The sequence below is a fragment of the Cherax quadricarinatus genome, chromosome 31, assembly GCF_038502225.1.
Source record: "Cherax quadricarinatus isolate ZL_2023a chromosome 31, ASM3850222v1, whole genome shotgun sequence".
In the NCBI taxonomy this organism is placed as follows: domain Eukaryota; kingdom Metazoa; phylum Arthropoda; class Malacostraca; order Decapoda; family Parastacidae; genus Cherax; species Cherax quadricarinatus.
Genome location: NC_091322.1, coordinates 33,992,402 through 34,004,733, shown reverse-complemented (window position 1 = coordinate 34,004,733; position 12,332 = coordinate 33,992,402). Strand labels below are relative to the sequence as shown.

Below are 12,332 nucleotides of genomic sequence, written 5' to 3'. Positions count from 1 at the left end.
CATGTAGAAACTCGGAAAGGTCCAAAGGTTTTTAATCAGGGTAGTACCAAAACTGAGAGATGCGCCCTCTGAGGAGAGATTGAAGGAACCGATCTTGGCGGAGATGTAATTATGACATACAAAATTTTAAGAGGAATTGATGAGACAGAGGGATGTAAAGAAGCATTTCTTTAGTCTCAAGGTAATTGAAAAGTGGAATAACTCGGATGAGGCAGTTGTGGAGGCAAACACAAAGTGCATCTTCTTGAGTGAAAATGATGAAGCTCAAGGGGTCAGTAGCCAGTGATGCTGATCAAAGTAGTTTAGGAGACGGAGCCAGAAGATGAGCTAAGCATCAACCCCCGAAAACATAACTCACTGAATACAATTCTTAGTAACACACACACACACACACACACACACACACACACACACACACACACACACACAACACACAACACACAACACACAACACACAACACACAACACACACGCACTCACGCACGCACGCACGCGTTGTTTTACTGGCTTAACGTTTCCCAATAAATATAATTACGCTGGTGAGGGGGTAGGAATAGGTGGACAAGTATCGTCTGATGCTTAATTTGTGCGTTTTATACTTGCCTTGTATAATTCACTTTCTCTGCAATTTTTAATTTTCATTTTTGGCAACAGTTAGAAATCTTACTTGGCAGCTGCTTTGGTCGTTTTGTTGGAGAATGGTGTAAAGAGCATTGAAGAAGTGTGGTGGGAGGCAGTGAGAGTCTGCCGTGGGGGAGGTGGATGGTGATAGAGTAGTGATACAGTGAACAAAAGATTTAGTGCTGTAGGGATGGTGGCTCCTGGAGGAGTACTTGTCACTTCAGAGGACAGAGCTCTAAGTATTGACGAAGGAGGGAGGGAGGGAGGGAAGGAAGGGAGAGTGACTACTGGTGCTAAAACAAATATTGTAAATGATGGAAAAAAGAAACACGAATCCAGTACATCGCGATCCTTTATTGACAGTATTTTGCTCACACAGTGGGCTTTATCAGGTCATAAACAGATCTACTTGGAGAGAGGATGTGCTTGCTTATATATATATATATATATATATATATATATATATATATATATATATATATATATATATATATATATTGAGCGTAATGACATGAAGAACCAGGTGAAGTGTGTGGGAAGACTAGTGACAGGCTAGGCAAGCGTATATTAGATAAATGGTTCAGAAAACCGACAAGTTAAGAAGGACTTGCCCAGTACGAGCCAGTAGGCCTGCTGCAGTGTTCCTCCATGCTGTGATCTGTAGGATAAGATAGTTGAGCACGAGGTTCAGTTATGTTGCAGAAACCTCCATTGTAAATGAGTTGGATTCTGTAACCATTAGTTGAAGATAAGTTATAGTGGATGGTATGTAAATGTGTTTAACTACATCAGGATGGCGCTGGGTAACATATTCTTCCGTCTTACCTTGATTTTTACCTTCTGACTGCCACAACATCTGCGCCTGCCTTACCTTAATAAACGAGACACTTTTGCAACATTTGGGTATCTTTATTCTGAAAACGTTTCGCCACACAGTGGCTTCTTCAGTCCAGTGCAGAAAAAGGCGTAATAAGAGGAGTTTGAGGTAATCAGTCCCTCATCCTTGAGTCGATGTGTTTAGTCCATCAATCTTGAAAAAAGTGCAAGATTGATGGACTGAACACATCGACTCCAGGCTGAGGGACTGATTACCTCAAACCCCTCCTCTTCCACTTTTTTCTGCACTGGGCTGAAGAAGCCGCTGTGTGGCGAAATGTTTCCAGAATAAAGATACCCAAACGTTGTAAAAGTGTCTCATTTATCAACGAGTGATATAAATCCTGGAGGAAAGAGGACGAAGACCGAATAGTCAGAACTACTGATCTTGAGAGACTAAGGAAATTGACTTGTAGAACCCAGACTCACAAAGAAGACCAGAACCAAAGAGAATAATTAGTGGAAGCAGTAATGGAGAACCTTATTAGCTAACTTATTAAAGACACTACAAGGATATTTGGGGAAGAAGAATCCACAACATTGGGTCTTGTCTTCACATTGAATCATAAAGACTTCGTACATCAGGACTCATGAAATCACTAGCACTGACCACGTAGTACTAAGTTTTGACTACCTCTTCGAGTTGATAATAAAGAGGAGAGCAAAGAGATGTGAGAAAAACAAACTGTCGGTGTGGTAATTATGCTGCGATGCGAGAATTCTTGAATGGAGTACAGTGCGAACTGTACGAAAACAGTTGACACTATTCCACCAAACTAAACTACGGATCAGAACAGGTGGAAGTAAAAGGAAAGGTGCACCAGTGGAAATGGTGTTAAAATGGGCAGGAATGCAAGGTCACAGGGAAACCGGAGAAGGATTATATGTAGACTGAGAGGAGAGAAACTACTAACGTCAATAAAAATAAAAAGTTTTAGAGTGAACACACTAAATATGGCTCCAAAGGAACACAAATTCGGCAGCTTATTCAACACCATCGAATTTTAAGAAAAAAAAAAATCAGGAACCTCAATGAAAAATTCTTTTTTGGACTGTATGTAGCGCATGTCAGGCCCAGCTTAGAATATAGCACCACGTGGAGCCCCAACCTGATCACATAGCTAGCTTGAAAATATCAGTAAGTTTGCAGCCAGACTAGTCTCAGAGCCGAGGGATCAACCAGACTAGTCTCAGAGCCGAGGAGTCAACCAGACTAGTTTCAGAGCCGAGGAGTCAACCAGACTAGTTTCAGAGCCGAGGGGTCAACCAGACTAGTCTCAGAGCCGAGGAGTCAACCAGACTAGTCTCAGAGCCGAGGAGTCAACCAGACTAGTCTCAGAGCCGAGGGGTCAACCAGACTAGTCTCAGAGCCGAAGGGTCAACCAGACTAGTCTCAGAGCCGAGGAGTCAACCAGACTAGTCTCAGAGCCGAGGGGTCAACCAGACTAGTCTCAGAGCCGAGGGGTGTACACTATATAACTAAACAAACTAAGCCTGGCGACTCTGGGAGAGATAGAATGACTATCGGAGACATAATTATGGTATAAAAGTTACTTAAGGGAATTGATAGGAAGATATGGAGGGACAAAAATACGTTGACCAGGAATACGGCGGGATAGATAAAAGCTAAAATTGCTGCCTCAGGGTACTCTAGTATTTTGTTTTTAACCTCTGGGCACTAGTGAAGAGGACTACTGAACTGGGTGTATGGTGTGGCTAGCAAAAATATACTGGATAGTAGTTGACAGGGCGTCATCTGCAGGACAATCACTTCACTACCTTAAGTACCAGTTAACCTCTTGAGCACCACCACCTGCTGCTCTCTCTTGTTCACGATGTAAGACTTTCGAATTTATTAAATTGACATTAAATTTGCTCCGTTTGGTAAATATTTTTTTTTATCGTAACGTTGTATTACAGCATTGAAAGAATGTCCTGATTGGCTTCTTCACTTCGCTTCATTCCTCAAAAAAGCCTTGAATGGTAGTTTCATAACTAATAATTTCTTTAGCTTGACAGCGTCTCCTGTGTAGTGATTCGTCGAAAGTTATGCAAGAGTTTCAGCTTTTTACTGAAAAGAAGCGTGTGGAAAGCGTAACATGTTAATTATTGTTAAATAACACAACTTTTAAAAAATGTTTGCCAGGCTTCACCTAGGTCTTGACGAGCTAAAATGTGGCTGTGAAAAAACAATCGGGTAAATTCCTGTCTAACTCGGGTATTTGCCTTTCGACGGCTCTCTACACAAATCACACACGCATTTTTCCCCTGAAGTGATGAGTAATAATTTGATTAACCTCCTTTAATTTATAAATTAATATATTTTTTTCGAAGTCAGATATTGGGAGCTTGAGTTTAGCATGTTTGAGTGCAGAAGCCGACCCCACCTCCTGCTGCTGCTTCTGCTGCTGCTGTTGCTGCTGCTTCCCAACCTCCCCCCCTTCCCCAACACACATACACAAATTCCCTTCAGTTTTCTGCTGCTGCTTCTGCCTTGCTGCTCACTTTTTCATTTGTGATCATGAGTATTGGTGATTGTCATATTACACAGCGACTCTGGTTTAGTGGAGTAGTAGTGTTGGTCAGAACATTCGTATATACTAGTCACCGGCGGCAAGTCTTGGGACATCACAAACAAGTTTATTTTGGAACCCGGTGTTCCCTTTGCTTTTATTTTAATTTATGTTTATAATAATTTCCATACAACTAATTTGAAATATTCACCTCTTTAAATAAAGGTTTGTGCATGTAATGACTACATTTTCTAAAGAATAATTATTTGTCCATGGATAGGATTTATTGCTAAGATAGTGAGTGACAACGAGAGCTTTTTACAGTATCAGTTTATGTAAGGGTTGTGCTGCCAGCTTACTTCTGAACTATACGTCTGTCACTACTGCTTCGCTGATCTTTCTCAGCACCTTGAATCCTAAAAGATGATATTGCCTTGTAAGATAACTATTTTATCAATGTATTGCTTGTGTATGAAATGTAGCAGACTAAGTATTGTAGGTACAGAAAAATAAGAAAAAACAATGTCCTGGCTAGTTTTTATAATAACGAATTGTAGTTGAGCGTAGTTTTGGTGGTCTGTGTTAGTGAGGAGCTTCATGTATTAATGGGACATGGAGCAAAGATGGGAAGTCACAACCTAGGGCGTATGTGTGGTGTGGAAAGGTGGGTAGCAAGACTCCTGGTGGGGGTCCTGGCCAAACGGCCTGCTAACCCCCCCGGCCCGCCCCAACAGTGGCTGCGTGTCATGGCCCGCACGGCCCGCTAATCCACCGGCCCGCCCCAACAGTGGCTGCGTGTCCAGCCCCGTCCGTAGACTGTCCGGCTTCTCCCAGTGGAAGCGAGTGGCTACCAAGTTGGGAGTCAAGTAAGTGAGCGGCGCTGCACCCTCCCGTCCGTCAATCCGACCGCACGCACGCCCATACCTGTCCTTGCCCCTGTAGGTCCTCCTCAGTGATAGTTGCCTGCCTTCCTTCCGTGTAGAAATCTAGTGAGCTACAACCACGCCAGTGAAGGTGTGCACGATGTGTAGCCATCAACAGGTGTGGTGCCCTGCCTAAACCACCTGATCACCACATGCCTACTTCAATTCTTCGCTCTCGATACAAAATTACGCAGTAAATGAGGCATTGTCTGGAAGAAGGACATCTTCTGAACTTGCTAAAAAAATCTAGATATAAAATATAAATTTATATTGTTGTATTTATTGGTTAAAAAATATATTTTTTTTACATAGTATTAAGCCCTTATTTTTAAAATCATGTTGACGTCGCTCTTATTCCATGCTAAGCCAAATACTGACTTCCTAAGTTCATTATTTTGCAAATGTTATTCGATTTTTATCCTTTAAATGAATTATACGGGGAAACATTTCTAATACAAAGAGAAAAGATGTACCAAAGAAATGTTGCAGTAATGTTAAAAACAATCCAAACAAAATATCACTTTATAGAATGTTAAATTTACTAATGGTTCACACACACACACACACACACACACACACACACACACACACACACACACACACCATACTGGAGTATGCAGCACCAGTTTGGAACCCGCACCGGGTCAAGCACATAAAGAAATTAGAGAAAGTGCAAAGGTTTGCGACAAGATTAGTTCCAGAGGTAAGGGGATTGTCCTACGAAGAAAGGGTAAGGGAAATCGGCCTGACGACACTGGAGGACAGGAGGGTTAGGGGAGACATGATAACGACATACAGAATACTGCGAGGAATAGATAAGGTAGACAGAGACAGGATATTCCAGAGATGGGACACAGAAACAAGGGGTCACAATTGGAAGTTGAAGTCTCAGATGAGTCAAAGGGATGTTAGGAAGTATTTCTGCATTCATAGAGTAGTTAGGAAGTGGAATAATCTGTCCAGTGATGTAGTGGAGGCAGGAACCATACATAGCTTTAAGACGAGGTATGATAAAGCTCATGGAGCAGGAAGAGAGAAGACCTAGTAGCAGTCAGTGAAGAGGCGGGGCCAGGAGCTGAGTATCGACCCCTGCAGCCACAATTAGGCGAGTACACACACACACACATACACGGGGCCAGGAGCTCGGACTCGACCCCTGCAACCTCAACTAGGTGAGTACACACACACACACACACACACACACACACACACGCATATATGTCGTGCCGAATAGGTAAAACTGGTCAATTAACATTAACTCATTTAAAATTAAGCCCTTTCTAAAATTTTCTCCTATACGTTTAAATTTTTTTTTTCATTTATGTTAATGTAAAAATTAATACTTCTGTACGAAAAGAAGCTTAGAAAACTTACCTAACCTTATTATAACAAGCACAATTTAATTTAGCCTAATCCAACTAAATATATTTTAGATAAGTTTATAAAAATTTAATAATAAACAAACACAATGAAATAGATTTTTTCGTTATGTTCGAAATGATTTTTTGCGAAATTATTGCATACACAAATTTTTGCTTGCCTTGTTCGGCAAGAAGAGCGTTGCTATTTAAGCCGAAATCACAAGTTTTATCTATTCCACACACACACACACACACACACACACACACACACACACACACACACACACACACACACACACACACACACACACACACACACACACACACATTATATATATATATATATATATATATATATATATATATATATATATATATATATATATATATATATATATATATATTGTATGTGTGTGTGTGAAAAGTACATAATTTATAGTTTTTCCAATAATACTTTTGCGAAAATATGAAATTACAATCATGTATTTTGCCTAATTCTACCATTGCCTTACTATGGTGATGGTAGATGCATGAGTGAGGTGGAGCTACGGCAGTGGTGGTGATGGTGGTGGTGTGTACCCATGGCCTCCCCAAACATCCTGCTGCAAGTGTAATTCACCTGAGGGACAACGCTGTCTAAAGGACTCGTTGCCTGAAAGAGCATTTACTTAAGGCTGTATTTTCTGGCAAGCATGCTTCTTCGTGGATAGTTACTCTGGAAGGACTGTTTCTCAGTGGAGGCACTTCCTAAAGGATTATTGCTTGATGGTGGTGCTTCGGGAGAATGTTCTTCTGTGTAAAATAGCCAAGCATGCGGAGCTAATGCTCTTGTGTTGCCCGCGTTGTTTACTTTCTTGTTTTCACATTCTTGTTTTGTTTACTGCGTGTTCCCCACATTGTTTACTTGCGTTACCTCATTCTGTTGTGTTTCTGCGTTCTCTTTATCTTGTCTTCCTGCGTTCAGGTTGACCTTGTTTACCTTACTGTTTTCCCATTTTGTTTACCTTATCTTCCCGAGTTTACCTTGTGTTCCCACGTTGACTACCTGGTATTGCTTCCATTTTGATTGCCTTGCATTTCAGCGTGCCTTTCTGTTTATCTTGTGTTGCCTGCATTCTCTTGTTAACCATTTGCTGGCCTCATTCTCAATTTTGTGTATTGTCCTTGTTCTTATGCTTACCTCGTGTTATTCTCATATTTATCTTGTGTTGTCCTCGTTCATATATTCACTTGGTATTGTCCTTGTTTTCATAATTACTTTGTGTTGTCCTCGTTGTTTATGTTGTGCTTCCAGAGTTATGTTTACTCTTAACCTTCTCGTGTTATCCTTGCCCTTCTTGTATATTCTTGCGTTGCTTGTGTTCTAGTGTTTTCTTTCGTTGCTTGTGTTCTCGTATTTTCTTGCGTTGCTTGTGTTCTTGTGTTTGCGTTGCTCATATTTCTTGTTCTCCTATTTTGTGTTGCCTGCGTTCTCGTACTCACTGTCTTGTACTGTCCATGTTCTCTTGTTTGTCTGGTGTTTCCTACGATATGTTTATTTCTTGTATTGTCCATTTTCTCATATTTACCTCCTTGTGTTGTCAATTTTGTCTGCCTTCGTAATACCAGCTTTCTCTTGTAAATTTATCTTGCGTTGCCTGCGTTCTTGGTTACCTTGTTTTGCGTATATTTCACATTTATCTTTTTTTATATTTATCGCTTTGTTTACATTTCTTATATTGAATTTTGACCTTATATTTATGTCGTTGTGTTTTCCGCGTCCATATATTCAAGTATCATGTGTGACCTCGTTTACCTTAATTTGCCGCGTTCTCACATTTACCTTATATTTCCCGTTTTGTTTACCTATACTGCATGCTCCTGTTTACCTTCTTGTGCTGCCTGTATTCTCATGTTTACTTGTTGATCAATGTTGTCTCTTGGTGTTCCACGTTTTTATTCTTGATGTTATTTGACCTTTTTGTCGTTAGTCATTCTTTTAATGAATCTGTGAAAAATATGTGTAATTTAATATACTTTAAAATGTTTGTAATGAACCATGTCTTGTTTCTTGTTAATATTTTAACACGTCTCTCTTGTTTATACCGTATGTTTTACCCTGCTATAATTTACTTCCTGAATGATGCCTTTCTTCTATAAGCTTTCTTTTTATATTTAATTTTTTTTTTCATTCTGGAGGTATTAATTCTTAAAATTACATTTTAATTTGTTGTGCTAATTATAAATATCTTACAGCATGTATCAAATGGAAAGTTCTCTGCCTTCTATTCCCTTTTGTACATAATGTTCGTTATGCTATTTTTTCTGAAAAAAAACTCTTAATTGTTGCTGTTTCCTATGTGACTAGTTACCAGAATTAAAGAGTAACTTTACCATGTTTCTTCTAAAAAGTCTAATTTCTTCTGATGTAGTCTAGCTGGAGTGACTTAGATATGGTTCCTTGCTCTTTTTCTTGTACAGAGCCATTTTTTTTTATTTAATCTGCCCATAGGGGTTATTACGTAAATTACGTTGAATCGTGACTAGTGTTTACTTCCATCATATGTCTTATGGTCATAGATACGCGCACTAACACAGATGAGGATGTAAGGTCATAAACTGTGTTGGTAATATCCAGTGTGACTTTGTAAATGGTACAAGTTGGACCGAAACGTCGTCGTAAGCTTCTCTCTTTTATGTGCGGGTTATTTGTGTATAATATCCAGGAGTATCATGAATAACAATACAAGCTAGAAGACTTTCAAGTTGCACTCTCTGGGAGAGAGAGTCCAGAGCTTGAGACGATAACTACGCCACCTAGATACGAGCTAGTGGGTTTGTTCACCTTAGAAGTACCAGCGACTCGTTAGAGATATTGACCAGAGACTTGCTAAAATAATGTTCAGAGAGACATGAAGATAATGGTCAGTGTCACATTTTGGAATCATAGAGGTATAGGTGGTGATGTATTAAGAGATTTCTGTGGGACAGCTGACTCTGAGACCAAGCAATTTGTGAAGATCTCAGGCTTCTGAAAATGACTATCCTTAACCTAGAAAAAGAGATTGGGATGAACTTGGTCCGAAAGACAGCCTGGGGTAAGTAAGCTGTTAACTCTTAAATTTTTTTCCGGAATAGTATCAACCAGAAACCCGGGAGTAAATCCACTGTTGACAGTACTTTATCCACATTTGGTAACATCACTAAGAGATGGAAATCAGTCATAAATTATCTTCTCTTTCAGCTTGTGAAAGCCAGTAACAAAGTGTCAAGTGCTATGCTCGGGTGTATAAATGATTGCCACATTTTTAGATTGCCATTTTAGTGACTTCAAATCTTGCGACTGACGAGTTGTTCCACAGTTACTTGCTAAAATTCTGTAAATCTGTAAGTAGTTCTATGATTATCTCATACCTCACTCTAGCGAGTTATAATGACTAATGAGAGGAATATTTCCCATGTTCTCACCTGGCAAATTAAGTTGTCATGACAACTTATAGTTAAGATAGCTGCTATATACAGTATTTCAGCTGCAAGCTCAAGGGGCACCAGATCTCATGGCTCGAAAAAAATGTTAAAAGAAATATTCAAATAAGTAAAATACTGCTGATTTTAATGCTGTGTTACTAGAAATTGCTCTTGAGGGTCTGTAATGTTCAAGAAAACAGCAGTTACTGGGAGAAGTGTAAATTGATGTTTCCTTCCCACACTACATGGGAAATTTGGATAGCAATTATTGCAGCAAATGAAGGGACTTTAAGTTACAAAAAGGGAGCTCAGTGTATACATCAACTCCTCAAGGGCAATTCCTTTATGCAGGTGAGGGGCTGTTGACTCGAGTAATTGAACCTGATCTCCCTTTCCTTGGATTGAGCTTCATCGACTCCCATTTCCTATGTGCTGTATGGGAGCACTAGGTGCTGTGTGGGAGCATTAAACCCGTAAGGGTTAGTGCTTTCACATGATCATAATATTGTATTCAACCGGTGTGATGCACTGAAAGGAAGATACAGTAACTATGTGTTTCGGTCACTGTGCAGTCCGAAAAAGTATCCCCGTCTCATAAACTTATCCCTTCTCCCCCTATGATATGAAAAAGGTATACCCATATCCCACAGACCCAGCCCCCTCTACCTCAGTGATCCTAGAAATGTATCTGCATATGCCATAAGCTCAGTCCCTCTAATTCACTGTAGCATGAGTTTCTAATGCAGTAAATATCGGCAACGAAGATATGAAGACAATCAGAAGAACATTCGTAAGATATTATCTGGAAACTAATATCGCAGTTAATTCAGTATAAATGGCAAATTGGAACCTACATAGCATAAAACCAGTTAGAATTTTCCAATAAGAAATGTCAGTTTTTAAAATGTTATAGCTAGAGGAGGCAACTTCCACATATCGCACAGTGACCAGTATCCCAAAATATACCATCACTAAATTTGAAGTTAATTACAAGTTGCATAATTAAATTATCGGTATTGAAGGTTTGAAGTCATTTGGATGTCATTCACAAATCGCTTGAAAGTCAGTATTTAAATTTTCCTAATTTAATAAAATTAACAACTTGGGACCTACACAGATCAAAATTAGCCCAAACATTTCTCTAAAATACATCAGTGTTTAAAGTTCGAAGCCAGTCGGAAGAGGCATTCTCTAGTTATTACATAGCAACTAACTTTTAAAAAAATGATAAAACTCGCACAATCCAAAATCAGTGCAAAACTTCCCTTAAAGAAAATATACTAGCAGTAGCAGTTTGAAGCCTACCAGAAGATGCATTCTTCAGTTATCAGAGACTCCAACAATTCCAAGTTTATTAACTTTGTTAGGAAATTGGTAAATTAACATTGTAAGCCTGAAAGATATCACTATCATAAGATGATTTAGTTTAATATTAAAGATTAAATCAGTTCAGAAGAGGCATTCTCAGGTTATTTCAAGAGAAAAAATACTACTATTTTATAAAAAGAAAATGGTGGATTGGCATCTACACTCTAATAACAGTCTCAACTTTCTTTTGGTTTGGACACAGTGTTGTTGAAAGTTGAAGTCTACGAGATCTTTTCTCAAGTTGTCGCACATAAAAAATAGAATTGGTAGTAGTCTATGTAAAATTGATCTGAAATTTAATAATTCTGTACAAATTTGTTTCTAGTTATATTTCAGCAGCATTGAACCTGTGAAGTCAGTCTTATAGATTTTCTCATAGACAAAATCCTTAGTGGAGGAAAATATAATATTTAAGCGCGATTTTTCAATTTCGCTTAGTTTTATTTACTATTTTATATATATTTTTTTTTTAATTATGTAAGGATTTTTTTAAGACTTGGCATATCTCGTGTAAGCTAACAGAGGACAGATGAGAGTTTGATGTAAAAATTTGGAAATTTGGCACCTGCATAGTCTAATCCAAATCTGCATTTAAATTAGATGCATCAATCATTGAAGTTTGAAGATGATCGAATGAGGCATTCACTGATTAGTGAATGAAAATCATTATTTCAGTTTTCGCAATATCTTTAACATAATTGGTGCTTCTGCAGCCCAAGATAAGTTCCAGAATATGATTAAGATACTTCAGCATGTAAATATTTGAAGCTAATCAGAAGAGGTGTTTTCCAGTTATTGCTTGAAATCCAACCATTCCAAATTAAATATGTTAGGAAATTGGCAAATTTGCATCTACAAAACCTTAAGCTATTGGGTGCCCTTCTGTTTATAAGATGCATCAGTCCTTAAAAATTGAAGTCGTTCAGAAGAGGCATACTCAGGTCCTTTCACAGAAAAAAAACTTACTCCATTTTAAAAATAAAATTGACAGATTGGTACCTAGTAACTCCAACAATCCCAGAAGACACACGTTATTGCACGGAAATCAAATCTGGGAATAGTCTATACAGGAGGGCCCCACTTTACAGTGCTTCGCTTTATGGCATTTCACTAATACAACAGTCTTCAGTTATACCAGTTTTTCATTAATTCAAACTTCCTACAATATATTCACCACGCACTATAAGCTAAGGCCAAAGATATTTTAAAAGTAATGTGTGTAT

General features: G+C 38.8%; 1 protein-coding gene across 16 annotated transcripts in view; it reads left to right on the top strand.

Moving 5' to 3' along the window:
* cyst (rho guanine nucleotide exchange factor 18 cysts) overlaps positions 1 to 12,332 on the top strand; it is a 1,629,610-nt gene that overhangs the window by 1,527,509 nt on the left and 89,769 nt on the right. For 14 of the 16 annotated variants that reach the window (XM_070090333.1, XM_070090340.1, XM_070090337.1 and 11 more), the window contains one exon: positions 4,745 to 4,876. The exons of 1 other annotated variant lie outside the window; for it this stretch is intronic. In XM_070090333.1, the coding sequence (XP_069946434.1) occupies positions 4,745 to 4,876 (132 nt within the window). The remainder of the gene's footprint in view (positions 1 to 4,744; positions 4,877 to 12,332) is intronic. One more of the 16 variants, XM_070090338.1, reaches the window with a different exon arrangement.